Raw genomic sequence first — 20,423 nt, forward strand, 5'->3', positions numbered from 1 at the left:
TGTTGACAAAATCTCTCTCTCACTCTCTTTCTCTTTATTTCTCACTCTCTGCGGTTGTTCCAAATTAATGTAGTTCGGCAAAATGGAAACGTCGCAATGCTCAGTCTGTGTAGCCTACAATACAATGGGACGGGTCTTTATGTGGTCTACTTAAAGATAGATATGTGTGCTATTTTAGGTTGATGCTGCTTGTTTGGTGGCCGTTTACGTTTCGTTTACATATTAATTGACGCGATTCTTCTTTTTTATTATTCTCGAAAATATAGCCTATAAGCTCACAAAGTTCTGCCTCAGTCAGTCTGCGCTCACAACGGAGAGTCTCCGAGAGCACTTGAAGTTCTTGCTACAACAAAACTACACGACAATATAACGCATTAACGTTGTCCTCCTAATAATAGGCGTAATTGAAGTTATTAATAGTTTGTGTACGTTTTTAATTCATTAGCCTACTTTATTAAATAAAGTTTGATATTATGTTGTATTGGTGCTTTCCCCCAGGTTGCTGTTGGGATGAATGTGTTCGTTCGACACCTGCTGTGGGTGTTGTGTGTTGGGTGCACGACCACCTCGGCGCTACCATGTAAGTCCTATTTACTCAACTGTACTGTACCGTCTTGCATGATGACTCAGGGGTTCCCAAAGTGGGGTCCGGGGACCCCTAGCCTACTTAAGGCAGTTGAGGGAGTTCCAGGGGGTACCTAGCTCAATTATAATTGAACCAATTGTACAAATGGAACCAAATGGACCCGTTAGTGTCCGTTTGTAGGCCTATACACTCTGAGTAAAATTAACAGTGGTTTTACAATATAAATTGGGGTACCACTACCAGAGATAGAAATGCCATTAAATCGGGGGTCCGTGGCATAATGCGTGTGAAACTGGGGGTCCACGCATGAAATGAATATGTTTCGGAATCACTGCTAGAGTCGTAAAAGTCCTCCCTTATTGGAGTCAGTGGCATAATGGTCCGCGGCCTAATACATGTTGATTTGGGGGTCCTATAGAACATGGTTCTCAAACCTCTTCATGTCAAGGACTCCCGTCTCCCACATTGACATTTATTATTATTATAGCCCACGGACCACATTTGAACAACATATACAGGCCTACCAGGGACCCCCATAAACATATACAGGCCTACCAGGGACCCCCATAAAGAGAAGAATTGTATATGGCTCTGTGATTCAACCATTTTAACCCATTCTGACCTGAGATCAGATTCATACCAGGTTTCCACTGGACACACACTGGTCTGATTAACCCATTCTGACCTGAGATCAGATTCTAAAAATGTCAGTCGTTCTTCGAATTTTTCAAAAATAGCAGACCTACAAGCTCGTATCGCGCCACTCGGTGGCGCGATATGAGCTTGTAGATCTGCTATTTTTCAATAGGTAAAGCATAACATGATGCTAACACCAAAATGGGTGCCCGGTCAGAATGGGTTAATTTCAAGGACCCCCGGCCTGGCCTATAGTTTGACATGCATTTAGTCTACAGGCCCACATACATTTAAAGGTATATTCAGTGATTTCGCTCAAAAAAACCTTAGGTTTCGTTTTTGGCTGTGGGACCTATAAGCCTTCGTCCAATCAGGATAGAGAGTCAAAAACGAAACCTAAGGTTTTTTGACCCCCATGGGGTTAACTGGGGACAGGGAGGAACTCCTTATATGGTCAGCACACTCTATAGTAGAGAGGATTATCACAACAAAACAAAAAAATAAGTGATATTTGAATTAAGTGAAATCACTGAATATATACCTTTAATGGCATTTCTATCTCTGGGACTCCAATTTATGGGGTCCCTGATGAAGTGAAGGAGGGAAACACACCCCACTTTTCCCACTTTGACAGGCTGGGATGGCTTAGGGTCGACGACAGAGTACAGCATCTGGGGTCTGGTCCACAAGATTCGATACACCACCAAGAGCATACTGTAGTGTACCTGTCTAAATACTTCACTAAGATACCCATGTACCTGTCTAAATACTTCCTTAATGTAAATGAAGTCCACACCCACAGCACCAGAGGGAGTGCAACAAACCATGTACAACCCAGATTCGGCACAAACAAGGGACTAAATTATTTTCGCTCCTATATGCCACCAAAATGTGGAACGCCCTACCAGCAGTCATTAAGACATGTGAATCCCTTGACTCCTTCAAAACCGCTCTCAAAGGGTACCTACATGTACTGCTGCAATTCTAAACTGGCCCCTGTAAAATCTGAATCCCCCCCTTTCCCCTCACTGTATATGTTTCTTTTCCCTTTTTGCTTATTTTATGATGAATTCCTGTTCTGTTCTTTAACTATATAGAAGTGTCTATTTGTACGTCTCTAAATGTTTTGATGAATTGAACAAGGTGGACCCTGTTGTAAACAAGTGTAATGCTTAATTGGGTCGTCCACTCACAGTTAATTAACCCATTCTGGGCCGGGCCTTTTGGTGTTATAGCATTATGTTATGCTTTAGCTATTGAAAAATAGCAGATCTACAAGCTCATAGCGCGCCACCGAGTGGCGCGCTACGAGCTTGTAGGTCTGCTATTTTTGAAAAATCGAGGGAACCACTGACATAGAAACACAGCTTTTTCAGAAAACTGTCAGGATGTATAGAAGAACATTTTTAGAATCTGATCTCAGGTCAGAATGGGTTTAACCAACAACAACTCTCGGTTGTGCGTCTGTTGTTGTTGTTTTTGTCCAGCAGCGTCTCAGAAACATGGAGCCGCCGCCGCGTCGGAGCGGGGCGGCCGCTGGGCCCGCGGCTCGCTGGCCGGCAGCGTGACGCTGCCCTGCCACTTCTCCATGGTCACCCCGCCTCCCAGCGCCGCCACCCAGAGCCCCGAGGACCAGCTGAGGATCAAGTGGACGCGTCTGGAGGGCAGCGGGGACGGGGAGCGCACGGTGCTGGTCTCCCAGGGCGGCGTGGTGAAGGTGGGCGCCGGGTACCTCGGCAGGGTGTCGGTGGTGGAGGGCCCCGGGGGCGGCGGGGGGCCCCCGGGGGACGCCTCGCTGCTGCTGGTCAGCCTGAGGGCCAGCGACGCCGGCTTCTACCGCTGCGAGGTCATGTACGGCATGGAGGACACGCAGGCCACCGTCAGCCTCAATGTCAGCGGTGAGTAAAACAACAGGCGTCACGCACGTCACACTCGCACGCACGTCACGTCACACACGCACGCACGCACACACACACCAATGCGTTATTCACATTGACCCCAACCAAAAATATATATTTTCTGTTTACTAAAGAGCTGGCGAGATGGGGAGGAGACCCCTGAACAGACAACTCGATATATATATATATATATATATATAACAATGAGTACGAATAGAAGATAGAGCTAATTAACAACAATATCGTGCACTACCCCGTTGATGTACTTATAATAATAATAATAATAATAAACTAAAAAAAGACTAAGTATATCAAACAACGTAAAAGTCAAAATACATACAGTACTAAAGACATCAAACAACATAAAACAGAGCAAGGTCAGTGGAAAGCAAAAAAAAACAAAGGCAAAAAAACTACAGAGGCATTAAAAATAGGCAGAGCAGTGGGTGTTTTAAGTGAGTTACAAATAAATTGTATTGTGTGTTGTTTGTAGGGTAAAGACACATTTCCTCAGCAGCATAGTGTACTGTAGGTTGTATTGTGTGTTGTTTGTAGGGTAAAGACACATTTCCTCAGCAGCATAGTGTACTGTAGGTTGTATTGTGTGTTGTTTGTAGGGTAAAGACACATTTCCTCAGCAGCATAGTGTACTGTAGGTTGTATTGTGTGTTGTTTGTAGGGTAAAGACACATTTCCTCAGCAGCATAGTGTACTGTAGGTTGTATTGTGTGTTGTTTGTAGGGTAAAGACACATTTCCTCAGCAGCATAGTGTACTGTAGGTTGTATTGTGTGTTGTTTGTAGGGTAAAGACACATTTCCTCAGCAGCATAGTGTACTGTAGGTTGTATTGTGTGTTGTTTGTAGGGTAAAGACACATTTCCTCAGCAGCATAGTGTACTGTAGGTTGTATTGTGTGTTGTTTGTAGGGTAAAGACACATTTCCTCAGCAGCATAGTGTACTGTAGGTTGTATTGTGTGTTGTTTGTAGGGTAAAGACACATTTCCTCAGCAGCATAGTGTACTGTAGGTTGTATTGTGTGTTGTTTGTAGGGTAAAGACACATTTCCTCAGCAGCATAGTGTACTGTAGGTTGTATTGTGTGTTGTTTGTAGGGTAAAGACACATTTCCTCAGCAGCATAGTGTACTGTAGGTTGTATTGTGTGTTGTTTGTAGGGTAAAGACACATTTCCTCAGCAGCATAGTGTACTGTAGGTTGTATTGTGTGTTGTTTGTAGGGTAAAGACACATTTCCTCAGCAGCATAGTGTACTGTAGGTTGTATTGTGTGTTGTTTGTAGGGTAAAGACACATTTCCTCAGCAGCATAGTGTACTGTAGGTTGTATTGTGTGTTGTTTGTAGGGTAAAGACACATTTCCTCAGCAGCATAGTGTACTGTAGGTTGTATTGTGTGTTGTTTGTAGGGTAAAGACACATTTCCTCAGCAGCATAGTGTACTGTAGGTTGTATTGTGTGTTGTTTGTAGGGTAAAGACACATTTCCTCAGCAGCATAGTGTACTGTAGGTTGTATTGTGTGTTGTTTGTAGGGTAAAGACACATTTCCTCAGCAGCATAGTGTACTGTAGGTTGTATTGTGTGTTGTTTGTAGGGTAAAGACACATTTCCTCAGCAGCATAGTGTACTGTAGGTTTGTAAGTAACTGACTCTCTTTTCCCTGAGTTTAGGTTAGGTTTAGGCATAGTTTCTCTTTCTGTGAGGTTAGGTTAAGGTTATTTACTTTTATAGGCATAATTTTTGTGAAGTTAACACATTCTTGGGCGGGAACCCCTTTTGGTGCTCTAACACTTCTGGACGGTCGGGAACCCCTCTTGGGGTTTTTTCAGAAAGCTTACAGTAGGTCAGGATTTAGAGGGCTTTTTAGAATCGGCCTCAGTCCAAAATGGGTTAAAGGTTAGGGTTTAGGTGCCACACCAAAGGAAGCCGTGTGGCTCAGGGGCGGCTGTGGCTCAGGAGGTAGAGCAGGTCGTCCAATGATCCCTGGGTCGGCGGTTCGAATCCCGGCTCCTCCTCCTGTCCACATGTGGAAGTGTCCTTGGGCAAGACACTGAACCCTACATTGCCTCCAGTGAGTCGGTCGGTGTGAGCTTAGCCACCATTGGTGTTTGAATGCGGGAAGTGAGGACGCTGGCGTCGACTGTTCGCCGCTTCACCTCCCAATAATGTATGGATGAATGGACCGTTGTAAAGCGCTTTGAGCACTTGGAAAAGCGCTATAAAAATTGCAATTCATTATTTTCATTGTAGGGCAGGAGCCTATCTCCTGTTTGTGTAGCGTGAGGCAGCTTGATGTACAAGAAACACCCCCTGGACATGACTTGATACTAAGTGCCAACTAAGAGAGACACTGGGCGCCATTTGTATAGTTCTGGGTAGGACCCGACCAGAGGATTGGACCCCGACCTCCCAGACTGCAGGGTGGACACTCTAACCACAACAAGGCCACTGAGCTGGTCCATTGGTTCCCTGACCGAGACACGAACCCACCGTGTGTGTGTGTGTGTGTGTGTGTGTGTGTGTGTGTGTGTGTGTGTGTGTGTGTGTGTGTGTGTGTGTGTGTGTGTGTGTGTGTGTGTGTGTGTGTGTGTGTGTGTGTGTGTGTGTGTGTGTGTGTGTGTGTGTGTGTGTGTGTGTGTGTGTGTGTGTGCGTGTGCGTGCGTGCGTGCGTGCGTGTACAGGGTTTTGATGGCCAACACTCTCCTCTGTGGACACAGGAGTGAGATTCTTCCTTATCTTTGTGACCCACACCTGTGTGTGTGTGTGTGTGTGTGTGTGTGTGTGTGTGTGTGTGTGTGTGTGTGTGTGTGTGCCATCATGCCATTTACCCAAAGTTGCAATGAGTAACTTTTATGATGCATCTGTACCCTGATCACACACACACGAGAAGAGACCACATTTCTTCAGGCAAGAAGCAGTCCAGCACCTCGGTGGGCTTATGGGGACATATTGGGACACCTAGGTGGGCTTATGGGGACATATTGGGACACCTAGGTGGGCTTATGGGGACATATTGGGACACCTAGGTGGGCTTATGGGGACATATTGGGACACCTAGGTGGGCTTATGGGGACATATTGGGACACCTAGGTGGGCTTATGGGGACATATTGGGACACCTAGGTGGGCTTATGGGGACATATTGGGACACCTAGGTGGGCTTATGGGGACATATTGGGACACCTAGGTGGGCTTATGGGGACATATTGGGACACCTAGGTGGGCTTATGGGGACATATTGGGATTATGGTTGTTGACTTTTTGATAGACAGAGTCTTTAAGTCTCAAGGCGGAGACCACTGGCTCCAAACACACGTTTTGCAGGTTGTAAAACAGAAAGTGAGGTTTTTGTTTTTGTACAAGCTCTCAACCTTTTGCATTTACAATGCAATAAATAACTACATTAAGAATAGAGAAAGCGTGAGTTAAGTCCGTTGCTCTCCCCAGGTTGGCGGAGGGTGTGTAGAGCCCAGGATCACATTAGATAATTGACACCGGGGTGAAAAATGGGTTACAAAATCGTGGGATGAAAAATATATTAAAAAAAAGAATAGAGAAAGAAACAGTCGGATAACATCAAACATACACATGGTGCGTGGTCAACATAGATTATTTAAAACAAGATATATATATTATATGGAATATCAATTAAATTCAATGCTCAATTCAGTGCTCAATCAAAACAAAATAATGTATATTCAATTAAAAGGGAATACATGTGTTACATTGCAACGGAGCAAAATCTATCTCACCAAACCATACCTGTGCATTTACTGTACTGAAATAGTTATATTTCAGTACAGTACTGGCTATACATCCACATATTAAAGGTTAGCTTGGGATAAACTTTTAGCTCTCTTTATATCACAGTCTGTTTGTGCAACAAGAGACAGAGACAGATGTGTAGACTCAGTCTCTTGTGCGTGAGCCATACGTAGCAGCAGATATAAATAAATACGTTTAACATAAAACATAAATAAAGTTTGTGTATGTTTGATTATCTGCTGCTACTTACAGTACAACCGGTTTTTTATTACACATTTATTTTGTGGCAGAGCAGTAGAACCCTAACCCTAACCCTAACCCTAACCCTAACCCTAACCCAGAGCAGTAGAAATGAGAATTTCTCCCATGTTTGATCTACATTTCGGTGGTACAAGATTGTGGTCTTGTTGTGGCTGTGGGCGTGTCACTCATTCTGACCTGAGATCAGATTCTAAAAATGTCTTCTACATCCTGACAGTTTTCATTCTGACCTGAGATCAGATTCTAAAAATGTTCTTCTACATCCTGACAGTTTTCTGAAAAAGCTATGTTTCTATATGTCAGTCGTTCTTCGGTTTTTCAAAAATAGCAGACCTACCACCTCGTAGCGCGCCACTCGGTGGCGCGCTATGAGCATGTAGATCTGCTATTTTTCCATAGCTAAAGCATAACATAATGCTATAACACCAAAATGGGTTAACTTAAGTAGGCCTATAGTTTGACGGGTATGAGGGTTTTAGGGGCGCTTGCTTGCCTGGCCTGCCTTTGCCCACTTTACCCACTTTGAACAGAAAAGTCACACATTGCTGCAGTTCCCCATGCAGAATATGAGCCCACCATGCACCAACCGAGCCAAATCCACAAATAAGCCCCGGTCGGCCCCAGACATAACTGTTAGAGTTTTCCACATTATCGTCCTGAACAGCAGGCTTTGTTCAGCAAAGATCCCAGATAAAGACGGTGCTGTGAGTGACAAACAACCATCCATTTAACAGCCCTGGTTGTCTATTCACATCAGCCTCCAAACTCTGACGGGATGTTTCCCACAGAGATGAGAATGTAATCTTTTCCAACATCCCCAAGTCGAAAAAAATAAAAGACGTAATTGCACAAGACGACAGCTACGGGTCTCGGGTCCCGGCATGACAACTAAAGTGCTCGACGCTGTTGTTTTCCTGTATATTGTAACTTCTCCCCCGAGGAGAAAGCAGGGCTCCTTTGTGTGACTCTCTGGGATGATCCGGGTTTCCATCTGGAATGGGACTTCTCTCTTTCAGTAATCTATTATGTAATTATGAATTATTGTCGGATGAAAGAGACTTTTGTGTCACTGGAATTATTGTTTCTGTGAGATGAGTCTCTTTAACTGATCCATGATGATGAGAAGAACGGTTTTGATGTCACTTTGACGTCACGTCAGCATCCCTGGGCAACTATTTGGTCTTGCCCACATTATCTGTCATTCTCCTGCACCTTGTCATTCCCACGTCCCCGTGCTCCCCCGTCCGCTTGTTCACTTTTCAGCATTCCCGGTATAGTCCCTCCTCGCCCACTCCTGTGTCACATGACTGGCAGGCAATGGGTTAGCCCATTGCCTGCCAGTCATGTGACACAGGAGTGGCGAGGGACTACCGGGAATGATTCTCTGGAATAACCCTAACCCCTAACCCATTGCCTGCCAGTCATGTGACACAGGAGTGGCGAGGGACTACCGGGAATGATTCTCTGGAATAACCCTAACCCCTAACCCATTGCCTGCCAGTCATGTGACACAGGAGTGGCGAGGGACTACCGGGAATGATTCTCTGGAATAACCCTAACCCCTAACCCATTGCCTGCCAGTCATGTGACACAGGAGTGGCGAGGGACTACCGGGAATGATTCTCTGGAATAACCCTAACCCCTAACCCATTGCCTGTCAGTCATGTGACACAGGAGTGGCGAGGGACTACCGGGAATGATTCTCTGGAATAACCCTAACCCCTAACCCATTGCCTGCCAGTCATGTGACACAGGAGTGGCGAGGGACTACCGGGAATGATTCTCTGGAATAACCCTAACCCCTAACCCATTGCCTGCCAGTCATGTGACACAGGAGTGGCGAGGGACTACCGGGAATGATTCTCTGGAATAACCCTAACCCCTAACCCATTGCCTGTCAGTCATGTGACACAGGAGTGGCGAGGGACTACCGGGAATGATTCTCTGGAATAACCCTAACCCCTAACCCATTGCCTGCCAGTCATGTGACACAGGAGTGGCGAGGGACTACCGGGAATGATTCTCTGGAATAACCCTAACCCTTAGGGGGTTAGGGTTATTCCAGAGAATCATTCCCGGTAGTCCCTCGCCACTCCTGTGTCACATGACTGGCAGGCAATGGAAGCCAGACATGCGTTCTCTAAGTCGTTGGGGAAATAGAGGGGCGGGGCGGTCGACCTTGGGGCGGGGCGGTCGACCTTGGTTTGCACAGCACGGGTTCAAAGACTACTAGACATTTCAGATGACTAAAATGTGACAAAAACTAAATGGAATTTTAATCAAAAAGATCAATGTGCGATTCACACTGGCAAATACAAAAGATGCAAAGCTAAACAGCATATTGTAATAATAATAATAATAATAAAACTTTATTTGTATAGCACCTTTCATGACATGAAATGCAGCTCAAAGTGCTTTACAGAGCAATGGAGAAAGAAAGAAAAGAAAAGCAAGGCATAACACATTAAAAATAATAGCAGTAATGCAATGCAGTGTCGTATTGAAGTGGGTCTTGAGCTGTGCTTTAAAAATGTCTACAGAGGCTGCCTGTTGAAGGTACATTGTAGCTTGTAGCTGTTGTATAGCAGCTATATAAACATCGGATGTGTCTTTGTATCTTAACGTCGCTGGCTTTTGAAAATGAATGATAGCCTGTATGTTTTTTTGCATAATTATGGTGCATAATACACTCTCCAGGCGTGGTGTTCTGTTATCTAGTGTAATGTGTGTGGTTCCTCTCCAAGGCGTGGTGTTCTGTTATCTAGTGTAATGTGTGTGGTTCCTCTCCAAGGCGTGGTGTTCTGTTACCATAGTGTAATGTGTGTAGTGTTCTGTTATCATAGTGTAATGTGTGTGGTGTTCTGTTATCTAGTGTAATGTGTGTGGTTCCTCTCCAGGCGTGGTGTTCTGTTATCTAGTGTAATGTGTGTGGTTCCTCTCCAGGCGTGGTGTTCTGTTATCTAGTGTAATGTGTGTGGTTCCTCTCCAGGCGTGGTATTCTGTTATCATAGTGTAATGTGTGTGGTTCCTCTCCAGGCGTGGTGTTCTGTTATCATAGTGTAATGTGTGTGGTTCCTCTCCAGGCGTGGTGTTCTGTTATCATAGTGTAATGTGTGTGGTTCCTCTCCAGGCGTGGTGTTCTGTTATCTAGTGTAATGTGTGTGGTGTTCTGTTATCATAGTGTAATGTGTGTGGTTCCTCTCCAGGCGTGGTATTCTGTTATCATAGTGTAATGTGTGTGGTTCCTCTCCAGGCGTGGTGTTCTGTTATCATAGTGTAATGTGTGTGGTTCCTCTCCAGGCGTGGTGTTCTGTTATCATAGTGTAATGTGTGTGGTTCCTCTCCAGGCGTGGTGTTCTGTTATCTAGTGTAATGTGTGTGGTTCCTCTCCAGGCGTGGTGTTCTGTTATCTAGTGTAATGTGTGTAGTGTTCTGTTATCTAGTGTAATGTGTGTGGTGTTCTGTTATCTAGTGTAATGTGTGTGGTTCCTCTCCAGGCGTGGTGTTCTGTTATCTAGTGTAATGTGTGTGGTTCCTCTCCAAGGTGTGGTGTTCTGTTATCTAGTGTAATGTGTGTGGTTCCTCTCCAAGGCGTGGTGTTCTGTTATCTAGTGTAATGTGTGTAGTGTTCTGTTATCTAGTGTAATGTGTGTGGTTCCTCTCCAAGGTGTGGTGTTCTGTTATCTAGTGTAATGTGTGTGGTTCCTCTCCAAGGCGTGGTGTTCTGTTATCTAGTGTAATGTGTGTGGTTCCTCTCCAAGGCGTGGTGTTCTGTTATCATAGTGTAATGTGTGTGGTTCCTCTCCAGGCGTGGTATTCTGTTATCATAGTGTAATGTGTGTGGTTCCTCTCCAGGCGTGGTGTTCTGTTATCATAGTGTAATGTGTGTGGTTCCTCTCCAGGCGTGGTGTTCTGTTATCTAGTGTAATGTGTGTGGTTCCTCTCCAGGCGTGGTGTTCTGTTATCTAGTGTAATGTGTGTGGTTCCTCTCCAGGCGTGGTGTTCTGTTATCATAGTGTAATGTGTGTGGTTCCTCTGCAGGCGTGGTGTTCTGTTATCTAGTGTAATGTGTGTGGTTCCTCTCCAAGGCGTGGTGTTCTGTTATCTAGTGTAATGTGTGTGGTTCCTCTCCAAGGCGTGGTGTTCTGTTACCATAGTGTAATGTGTGTAGTGTTCTGTTATCATAGTGTAATGTGTGTAGTGTTCTGTTATCTAGTGTAATGTGTGTGGTTCCTCTCCAGGCGTGGTGTTCTGTTATCATAGTGTAATGTGTGTGGTTCCTCTCCAGGCGTGGTGTTCTGTTATCTAGTGTAATGTGTGTGGTGTTCTGTTATCTAGTGTAATGTGTGTAGTGTTCTGTTATCTAGTGTAATGTGTGTGGTTCCTCTCCAGGCGTGGTGTTCTGTTATCATAGTGTAATGTGTGTGGTTCCTCTCCAGGCGTGGTGTTCTGTTATCTAGTGTAATGTGTGTGGTGTTCTGTTATCATAGTGTAATGTGTGTGGTTCCTCTCCAAGGCGTGGTGTTCTGTTATCATAGTGTAATGTGTGTGGTTCCTCTCCAGGCGTGGTGTTCTGTTATCTAGTGTAATGTGTGTGGTTCCTCTCCAGGCGTGGTGTTCTGTTATCTAGTGTAATGTGTGTGGTTCCTCTCCAGGCGTGGTGTTCTGTTATCTAGTGTAATGTGTGTGGTTCCTCTCCAGGCGTGGTGTTCTGTTATCTAGTGTAATGTGTGTGGTTCCTCTCCAGGCGTGGTGTTCTGTTATCTAGTGTAATGTGTGTGGTTCCTCTCCAGGCGTGGTGTTCTGTTATCATAGTGTAATGTGTGTGGTTCCTCTCCAGGCGTGGTATTCTGTTATCATAGTGTAATGTGTGTGGTTCCTATCCAGGCGTGGTGTTCTGTTATCTAGTGTAATGTGTGTGGTTCCTATCCAGGCGCAGTGTTCTGTTATCTAGTGTAATGTGTGTGGTTCCTCTCCAGGCGTGGTGTTCTGTTATCATAGTGTAATGTGTGTGGTTCCTCTCCAGGCGTGGTGTTCTGTTATCTAGTGTAATGTGTGTGGTTCCTCTCCAGGCGTGGTGTTCTGTTATCTAGTGTAATGTGTGTGGTTCCTCTCCAGGCGTGGTGTTCTGTTATCTAGTGTAATGTGTGTGGTTCCTCTCCAGGCGTGGTGTTCTGTTATCTAGTGTAATGTGTGTGGTTCCTCTCCAGGCGTGGTGTTCTGTTATCTAGTGTAATGTGTGTGGTTCCTCTCCAGGCGTGGTGTTCTGTTATCTAGTGTAATGTGTGTGGTTCCTCTCCAGGCGTGGTGTTCTGTTATCTAGTGTAATGTGTGTGGTTCCTCTCCAGGCGTGGTGTTCTGTTATCTAGTGTAATGTGTGTGGTGTTCTGTTATCTAGTGTAATGTGTGTGGTTCCTCTCCAGGCGTGGTGTTCTGTTATCATAGTGTAATGTGTGTGGTTCCTCTCCAGGCGTGGTGTTCTGTTATCATAGTGTAATGTGTGTGGTTCCTCTCCAGGCGTGGTGTTCTGTTATCATAGTGTAATGTGTGTGGTTCCTCTCCAGGCGTGGTGTTCTGTTATCTAGTGTAATGTGTGTGGTTCCTCTCCAGGCGTGGTGTTCTGTTATCATAGTGTAATGTGTGTGGTTCCTCTCCAAGGCGTGGTGTTCTGTTATCTAGTGTAATGTGTGTGGTTCCTCTCCAAGGTGTGGTGTTCTGTTATCTAGTGTAATGTGTGTGGTTCCTCTCCAAGGTGTGGTGTTCTGTTATCTAGTGTAATGTGTGTGGTTCCTCTCCAGGCGTGGTGTTCTGTTATCATAGTGTAATGTGTGTGGTTCCTCTGCAGGCGTGGTGTTCTGTTATCATAGTGTAATGTGTGTGGTTCCTCTGCAGGCGTGGTGTTCTGTTATCTAGTGTAATGTGTGTGGTGTTCTGTTATCATAGTGTAATGTGTGTGGTTCCTCTCCAGGCGTGGTGTTCTGTTATCATAGTGTAATGTGTGTGGTTCCTCTCCAGGCGTGGTGTTCTGTTATCTAGTGTAATGTGTGTGGTTCCTCTCCAAGGCGTGGTGTTCTGTTATCTAGTGTAATGTGTGTGGTTCCTCTCCAAGGCGTGGTGTTCTGTTATCTAGTGTAATGTGTGTGGTTCCTCTCCAAGGCGTGGTGTTCTGTTATCATAGTGTAATGTGTGTGGTTCCTCTGCAGGCGTGGTGTTCTGTTATCATAGTGTAATGTGTGTGGTTCCTCTGCAGGCGTGGTGTTCTGTTATCTAGTGTAATGTGTGTGGTGTTCTGTTATCATAGTGTAATGTGTGTGGTTCCTCTCCAGGCGTGGTGTTCTGTTATCATAGTGTAATGTGTGTGGTTCCTCTCCAGGCGTGGTGTTCTGTTATCTAGTGTAATGTGTGTGGTTCCTCTCCAGGCGTGGTGTTCTGTTATCTAGTGTAATGTGTGTGGTTCCTCTCCAGGCGTGGTGTTCTGTTATCATAGTGTAATGTGTGTGGTTCCTCTCCAGGCGTGGTGTTCTGTTATCATAGTGTAATGTGTGTGGTTCCTCTCCAGGCGTGGTGTTCTGTTATCTAGTGTAATGTGTGTGGTTCCTCTCCAAGGTGTGGTGTTCTGTTATCTAGTGTAATGTGTGTGGTTCCTCTCCAGGCGTGGTGTTCTGTTATCTAGTGTAATGTGTGTGGTTCCTCTCCAGGCGTGGTGTTCCATTATCGCACCAGTAACGACCGGTACTCGATGGACTTCCCCGGCGCCGTGGAGGCGTGTGTGTCTGCCGGCGCCACCATCGCCACGCCGGAACAACTGAACGCCGCCTTCGAGGATGGCTTCGACCAGTGTGACGCAGGCTGGCTGGCTGACCAGACTGTCAGGTGTGTTTGTGTGTTTTTGTGTGTGTGTGTGTGTGTGTGTGTGTGTGTGTGTGTGTGTGTGTGTGTGTGTGTGTGTGTGTGTGTGTGTGTGTGTGTGTGTGTGTGTGTGTGTGTGTGTGTGTGTGTGTGTGTGTGTGTATGGTCGCTGTCCAAAGCCGCTACTTTTCAGAAATTGGAAATATGTCCCAATGGATTCCAGTTTAATTCTTACTTGGTTTGCAAGTTCTTGTTAATACATTTTATTGGTTAAATGTTTATATAAGCCACAGACAGAGAAACTATTTTTTTGGTATGTGTAATAAAAATGTAAAAGGGAATTTTTAAGATGATTCAAACGTTTAAAGAAAAACAACGAATGAGTGTAGCAGATCTACAAACTCACAACCCATCACCTTGTGTGTAGATCAGCTAATCTGTGTACTCTACGTGCGTGCGTTGTGAATAGATTTAATGTATCAAAGTGCTGCGCTACTATATATATAAACGTGCCATTTTCCATTGGACGCCACTTTTGCTTTTTTTTTGTCATTCTAGATACCCAATCACGAGGCCCCGTCCTGGTTGCCAGGGCGACATGAAGGCCAAGCCGGGCGTGAGAACGTACGGCCAACGCAACCTGACTGAGAAATATGACGTGTACTGTTACGTTGACACGCTGAATGGTGAGTCAGTCAGAAATATGACGTGTACTGTTACGTTGACACGCTGAATGGTGAGTCAGTCAGAAATATGACGTGTACTGTTACGTTGACACGCTGAATGGTGAGTCAGTCAGAAATATGACCTGTACTGTTACGTTGACACGCTGAACGGTGAGTCAGTCAGAAATATGACCTGTACTGTTACGTTGACCAGCTGAACGGTGAGTCAGTCAGAAATATGACGTGTACTGTTACGTTGACCAGCTGAACGGTGAGTCAGTCAGAAATATGACGTGTACTGTTACGTTGACACGCTGAACGGTGAGTCAGTCAGAAATATGACGTGTACTGTTACGTTGACCAGCTGAACGGTGAGTCAGTCAACACAAGGAATACATTATGGATGTTCTTTAAAATAAGTGTTAAATAGCAGATCTACAAGGTCATAGCGCGCCACCGAGTGGCGCGCTACGAGCTTGTAGGTCTGCTATTTTTGAAAAATCATAAAAAAATTGCGGCACCAATCTTTGAATAATATATATATATTCTTTCCGAGCGAACGTTTTTGTTTTTATTTTGACGTCAGGCCTAAACGGGTTAAAGCGTTTCAAAGTGACACGGCCCACGCGGTGGGAGGATTTAGTGGCGCTTGGCAGCGCTGACGGCCCAACATGCACCAGCTGTCAACATACCAGTTAGGCTAAACACGGCGACGACAAAACAGATGTTGGAGTCGTGTTGTTGTTTAGCATCATGACATTTATGTATACGAGAAGAGAACACCAGATCTGTACATACTATACTACCGCACGACTCTATGAGTTGGACAATAGGCCGTGCGTAGGTACCAGCGCATAGAAGCACCGAAGTCTGACGTCAATATCGGTATATAGATGGCGCAAATCCACAGGTGGGGGGGGATTTTAGATCGTGTCATTTAAGTACTGTATTTGAAGAATAAACATGTCATCCTGCAGGCCGCTTCACTCGTATGGATATGAAGAATCAACTGACTGAGAGAAAACGCTAATGTTACTGCTACTGAATTCGTTACATTTCCGCTAGAAGCAGACTGTATCATATACAGTGACTGACTGTTGTAAACGATACATAGACACCTCACTGACAATAACGCAGAGACAGCTTTTTGGACCACGATGCTTATATGAAACGATTTTAAGATCACCCCATGTTATTCTCCGTACTTCTGTGTGAACCAGGGGAATGGAGGGGATGAGCGAGTGACGTCAGGACTTTAGAACCAGGGGAATGGAGGGGATGAGCGAGTGACGTCAGGACTTTAGAACCAGGGGAATGGAGGGGATGAGCGAGTGACGTCAGGACTTTAGAACCAGGGGAATGGAAGGGATGAGCGAGTGACGTCAGGACTTTAGAACCAGGGGAATGGAGGGGATGAGCGAGTGACGTCAGGACTTTAGAACCAGGGGAATGGAGGGGATGAGCGAGTGACGTCAGGACTTTAGAACCAGGGGAATGGAGGGGATGAGCGAGTGACGTCAGGACTTTAGAACCAGGGGAATGGAGGGGATGAGCGAGTGACGTCAGGACTTTAGAACCAGGGGAATGGAGGGGATGAGCGAGTGACGTCAGGACTTTAGAACCAGGGGAATGGAGGGGATGAGCGAGTGACGTCAGGACTTCGGCGCTCTATCGTTCTCTGCTTTTAGATGATGCATCTTTTGATCAATCAAGTCAGACTTATAAAAAGCTCTACAGCCGCATTTATTCCTAAAATACTGTATGAATCTATGAGCTGGAGAGCAATTATCTTGTGTTGTAGCAGCACAGCTCTCTGCTTGGACCAGTGGGTCCCAAATGTTTTCATGTCAAGGACCCCCAAATTGACACTTATTAGCCCGCTAGATATGCCAGGGACCCCCCATAAGAGAAGTTGTTTTTTTACGGCTCTAGCAGTGATTCTCAAATTTCAAGGACCCCCAGTTTGACATGCATTAGTCTACAGACCCCCCATTTAATGGCATTTCGATCTCATTTTAACTCTGAGAGTGTACACATTTTGTACATTGTTGTACATTGTACAGTGTACATTTGTACACTCTCAGAGTTACAGACCCATAAGGGTCCATTTGGTTCCATTTGTACACTCTCAGAGTTACAGACCCATAAGGGTCCATTTGGTTCCATTTGTACACTCTCAGAGTTACAGACCCATAAGGGTCCATTTGGTTCCATTTGTACACTCTCAGAGTTACAGACCCATAAGGGTCCATTTGGTTCCATTTGTACACTCAGAGTTACAAGCCTATAAGGGTCCATTTGGTTCCAAACTATCATTTAGCTGGGGACCCCCTGGAACTCCCATGACCCTATGAGTCCCCGGACCCCCACCTTATGGGAAACACTGGCTTATAGACTGAATGTGTGCGTCTTTGATCAATCTTTTGAAGCCAGACCATTCTTCTCCTTGGTGAAGGTCCTTCCTCCTCCAAGGTGTTTGTTTTAGTGTGACGTGAAGGTCCTTCCTCCTCCAAGGTGTTTGTTTTAGTGTGACGTGAAGGTCCTTCCTCCTCCAAGGTGTTTGTTTTAGTGTGACGTGACCCTTTCACCTTCCTTCCCCAAAGTAAATATTTGACATGATTTCACACGCTTAAAACCATCGCTGCCCGAGGGAAGGGTTTCTCCTCCTACTCCGGAGGAGTTGCTGAGTATAGCGTATAGTAAGACTTAAAGCCAAGTGTCCAAACAAAAAGTTGTAAAAGGCTTCAAGGTTTTTGTGAAGGCTTTAAAACATATTTATGTTTTGCATTATACAGTTAACCTGCATGCTATTGTTTTTGCATTGGATTTTTTTTGCCTCCTTGGAAACCCCTAGGACTCTATAGGGCTCCATTTTCGTCACCGCTAAACCCCTTATCCCTAAACCCCTTATCCCTAAACTCCTTTATCCCTAAACCCCTTATCCCTAAACCCCTTATCCCTAAACGCCTTTATCCCTAAACCCCTTATCCCTAAACCCCTTATCCCTAAACCCCTTATCCCTAAACCCCTTTATCCCTAAACCCCTTATCCCTAAACCCCTTATCCCTAAACCCCTTATCCCTAAACCCCTTATCCCTAAACCCCTTATCCCTAAACCCCTTATCCCTAAACCCCTTATCCCTAAACCCCTTTATCCCTAAACCCCTTATCCCTAAACCCCTTATCCCTAAACCCCTTATCCCTAAACTCCTTTATCCCTAAACCCCTTATCCCTAAACCCCTTATCCCTAAACGCCTTTATCCCTAAACCCCTTATCCCTAAACCCCTTATCCCTAAACCCCTTATCCCTAAACCCCTTTATCCCTAAACCCCTTATCCCTAAACCCCTTATCCCTAAACCCCTTTATCCCTAAACCCCTTATCCCTAAACCCCTTATCCCTAAACCCCTTATCCCTAAACCCCTTATCCCTAAACCCCTTATCCCTAAACCCCTTATCCCTAAACCCCTTATCCCTAAACCCCTTTATCCCTAAACCCCTTATCCCTAAACCCCTTATCCCTAAACCCCTTATCCCTAAACCCCTTTATCCCTAAGCCCCTTATCCCTAAACCCCTTTATCCCTAAACCCCTTTATCCCTAAACCCCTTATCCCTAAACCCCTTTATCCCTAAGCCCCTTATCCCTAAACCCCTTTATCCCTAAACCCCTTATCCCTAAACCCCTTATCCCTAAACCCCTTTATCCCTAAACCCCTTATCCCTAAACCCCTTATCCCTAAACCCCTTTATCCCTAAACCCCTTTATCCCTAAACCCCTTTATCCCTAAACCCCTTTATCCCTAAACCCCTTATCCCTAAACCCCTTTATCCCTAAGCCCCTTATCCCTAAACCCCTTTATCCCTAAACCCCTTATCCCTAAACCCCTTATCCCTAAACCCCTTTATCCCTAAACCCTTTATCCCTAAGCCCCTTATCCCTAAACCCCTTTATCCCTAAACCCCTTTATCCCTAAACCCCTTATCCCTAAACCCCTTTATCCCTAAACCCCTTATCCCTAAACCCCTTATCCCTAAACCCCTTATCCCTAAACCCCTTTATCCCTAAACCCCTTATCCCTAAACCCCTTTATCCCTAAACCCCTTATCCCTAAACCCCTTATCCCTAAACCCCTTATCCCTAAACCCCTTTATCCCTAAACCCCTTATCCCTAAACCCCTTATCCCTAAACCCCTTATCCCTAAACCCCTTATCCCTAAACCCCTTATCCCTAAACCCCTTTATCCCTAAACCCCTTATCCCTAAACCCCTTATCCCTAAACCCCTTATCCCTAAACCCCTTATCCCTAAACCCCTTTATCCCTAAACCCCTTTATCCCTAAACCCCTTATCCCTAAACCCCTTTATCCCTAAACCCCTTATCCCTAAACCCCTTATCCCTAAACCCCTTATCCCTAAACCCCTTATCCCTAAACCCCTTTATCCCTAAACCCCTTATCCCTAAACCCCTTATCCCTAAACCCCTTTATCCCTAAGCCCCTTATCCCTAAACCCCTTTATCCCTAAACCCCTTTATCCCTAAACCACTTTATCCCTAAACCCCTTATCCCTAAACCCCTTATCCCTAAACCCCTTTATCCCTAAACCCCTTATCCCTAAACTTCTTAGATCTTTTTTTTTACAATTTAGATTTTTTTTTTTTTAATAGTTCAACTAGCCCATCTACATTGACACGTTGTGAGCTTGTAGACTGGCCATTTTAACTATTCAAAAATGTTTTGCAAAATAGTAAAAAAAAAAAAAAAAAGGGCAAAGAGGTTTAGGGATAAGGGGTTTAGCGGTGACGAACATGAAGCCCTATATGCCTGTTTTGTGTAGTTCAATTAGGACTACTAGCTGCCTGTTTCTATACGTTTGATGTATTACCTACTGTTAGCCACTCTGGATTAAGAGCGTCTGCTAAATGCCTAAATCGTAAATTGTATATTAATGATGCATAAACGTAACGCCTGACTCTGTCCCTCCTTCCCTAAAGGCGAGGTGTTCTACCCTCCCACGCCGGCGGACAAGCTGACGCTGGCGGAGGCCCGGCGGGCGTGCGAGAGGCACGAGGCCACGCTGGCGTCGCCGGGCCACCTGTTCGCCGCCTGGCGGGCGGGCCTGAACCGCTGCGACTACGGCTGGCTGGCGGACGGCAGCGCGCGCTACCCCATCTCCGTGTCGCGGCCGCAGTGCGGCGGCGGTCTGCTGGGCGTCCGCACGCTCTACCGCTACGAGAACCAGACCGGATACCCCAGCCCCGCCGACAGATTCGTGGCGGTCTGCTTCAAGCGTAAGCATGGATTTTAAAAAAAGTTCTCAGTCCATTTTTGGACTCCTTAGAGAAGCCTGCAGCGAGCGTGTCTTCTGTGATAGCATGCTGCTGCGCACCGAAAAGAGCAGATCAAGACAAGCTTGTAGATCTGCTGTTTTCAATCATTAGTTATTTTTGAGTGGTGCAACCACTCCAAGGAACAGCAATGTCCGTGACTCTGTGTTCACCTACCTATGTGTTGGTTAATGAGCACCAGTATGACTATTAGTACCAGTAGGGGCGCTGTTGTGCCAGAAACAGAGAGAGAGAGAGAGAGAGAGAGTGCTGCACTGTTGCCTGCTAATGAGAGAGGGGGGGGGGGGGGGGGGGAGTTGCACCACTCAGTTCACACGGGTGTGATTTTTTTGAGAGGAAAGAGTATTTGAAGTGATCAAACTAGCAATAGAATAGAAGCATCTTCCAGAAACATGAATG

The 20,423-nt window shown here is 45.6% G+C and overlaps 1 protein-coding gene across 2 annotated transcripts in view; it reads left to right on the forward strand.

Annotated features, from left to right (window-relative positions):
- The window catches only part of vcanb (versican b), a 57,968-nt gene that overhangs the window by 231 nt on the left and 37,314 nt on the right, over positions 1–20,423 (forward strand). The window contains exons 2-6 of one of the 2 annotated variants that reach the window (XM_080755278.1): positions 499–580; positions 2,710–3,120; positions 13,859–14,033; positions 14,568–14,695; positions 19,671–19,967. In XM_080755278.1, coding sequence (XP_080611404.1) covers positions 511–580; positions 2,710–3,120; positions 13,859–14,033; positions 14,568–14,695; positions 19,671–19,967 — 1,081 coding nt within the window. In that variant the 5' untranslated portion in view covers positions 499–510. The remainder of the gene's footprint in view (positions 1–498; positions 581–2,709; positions 3,121–13,858; positions 14,034–14,567; positions 14,696–19,670; positions 19,968–20,423) is intronic. The other variant, XM_080755279.1, reaches the window with a different exon arrangement.

Source organism: Protomyctophum bolini (genome assembly GCF_963924005.1).
Source record: "Protomyctophum bolini genome assembly, chromosome: 22".
Taxonomy (NCBI): domain Eukaryota; kingdom Metazoa; phylum Chordata; class Actinopteri; order Myctophiformes; family Myctophidae; genus Protomyctophum; species Protomyctophum bolini.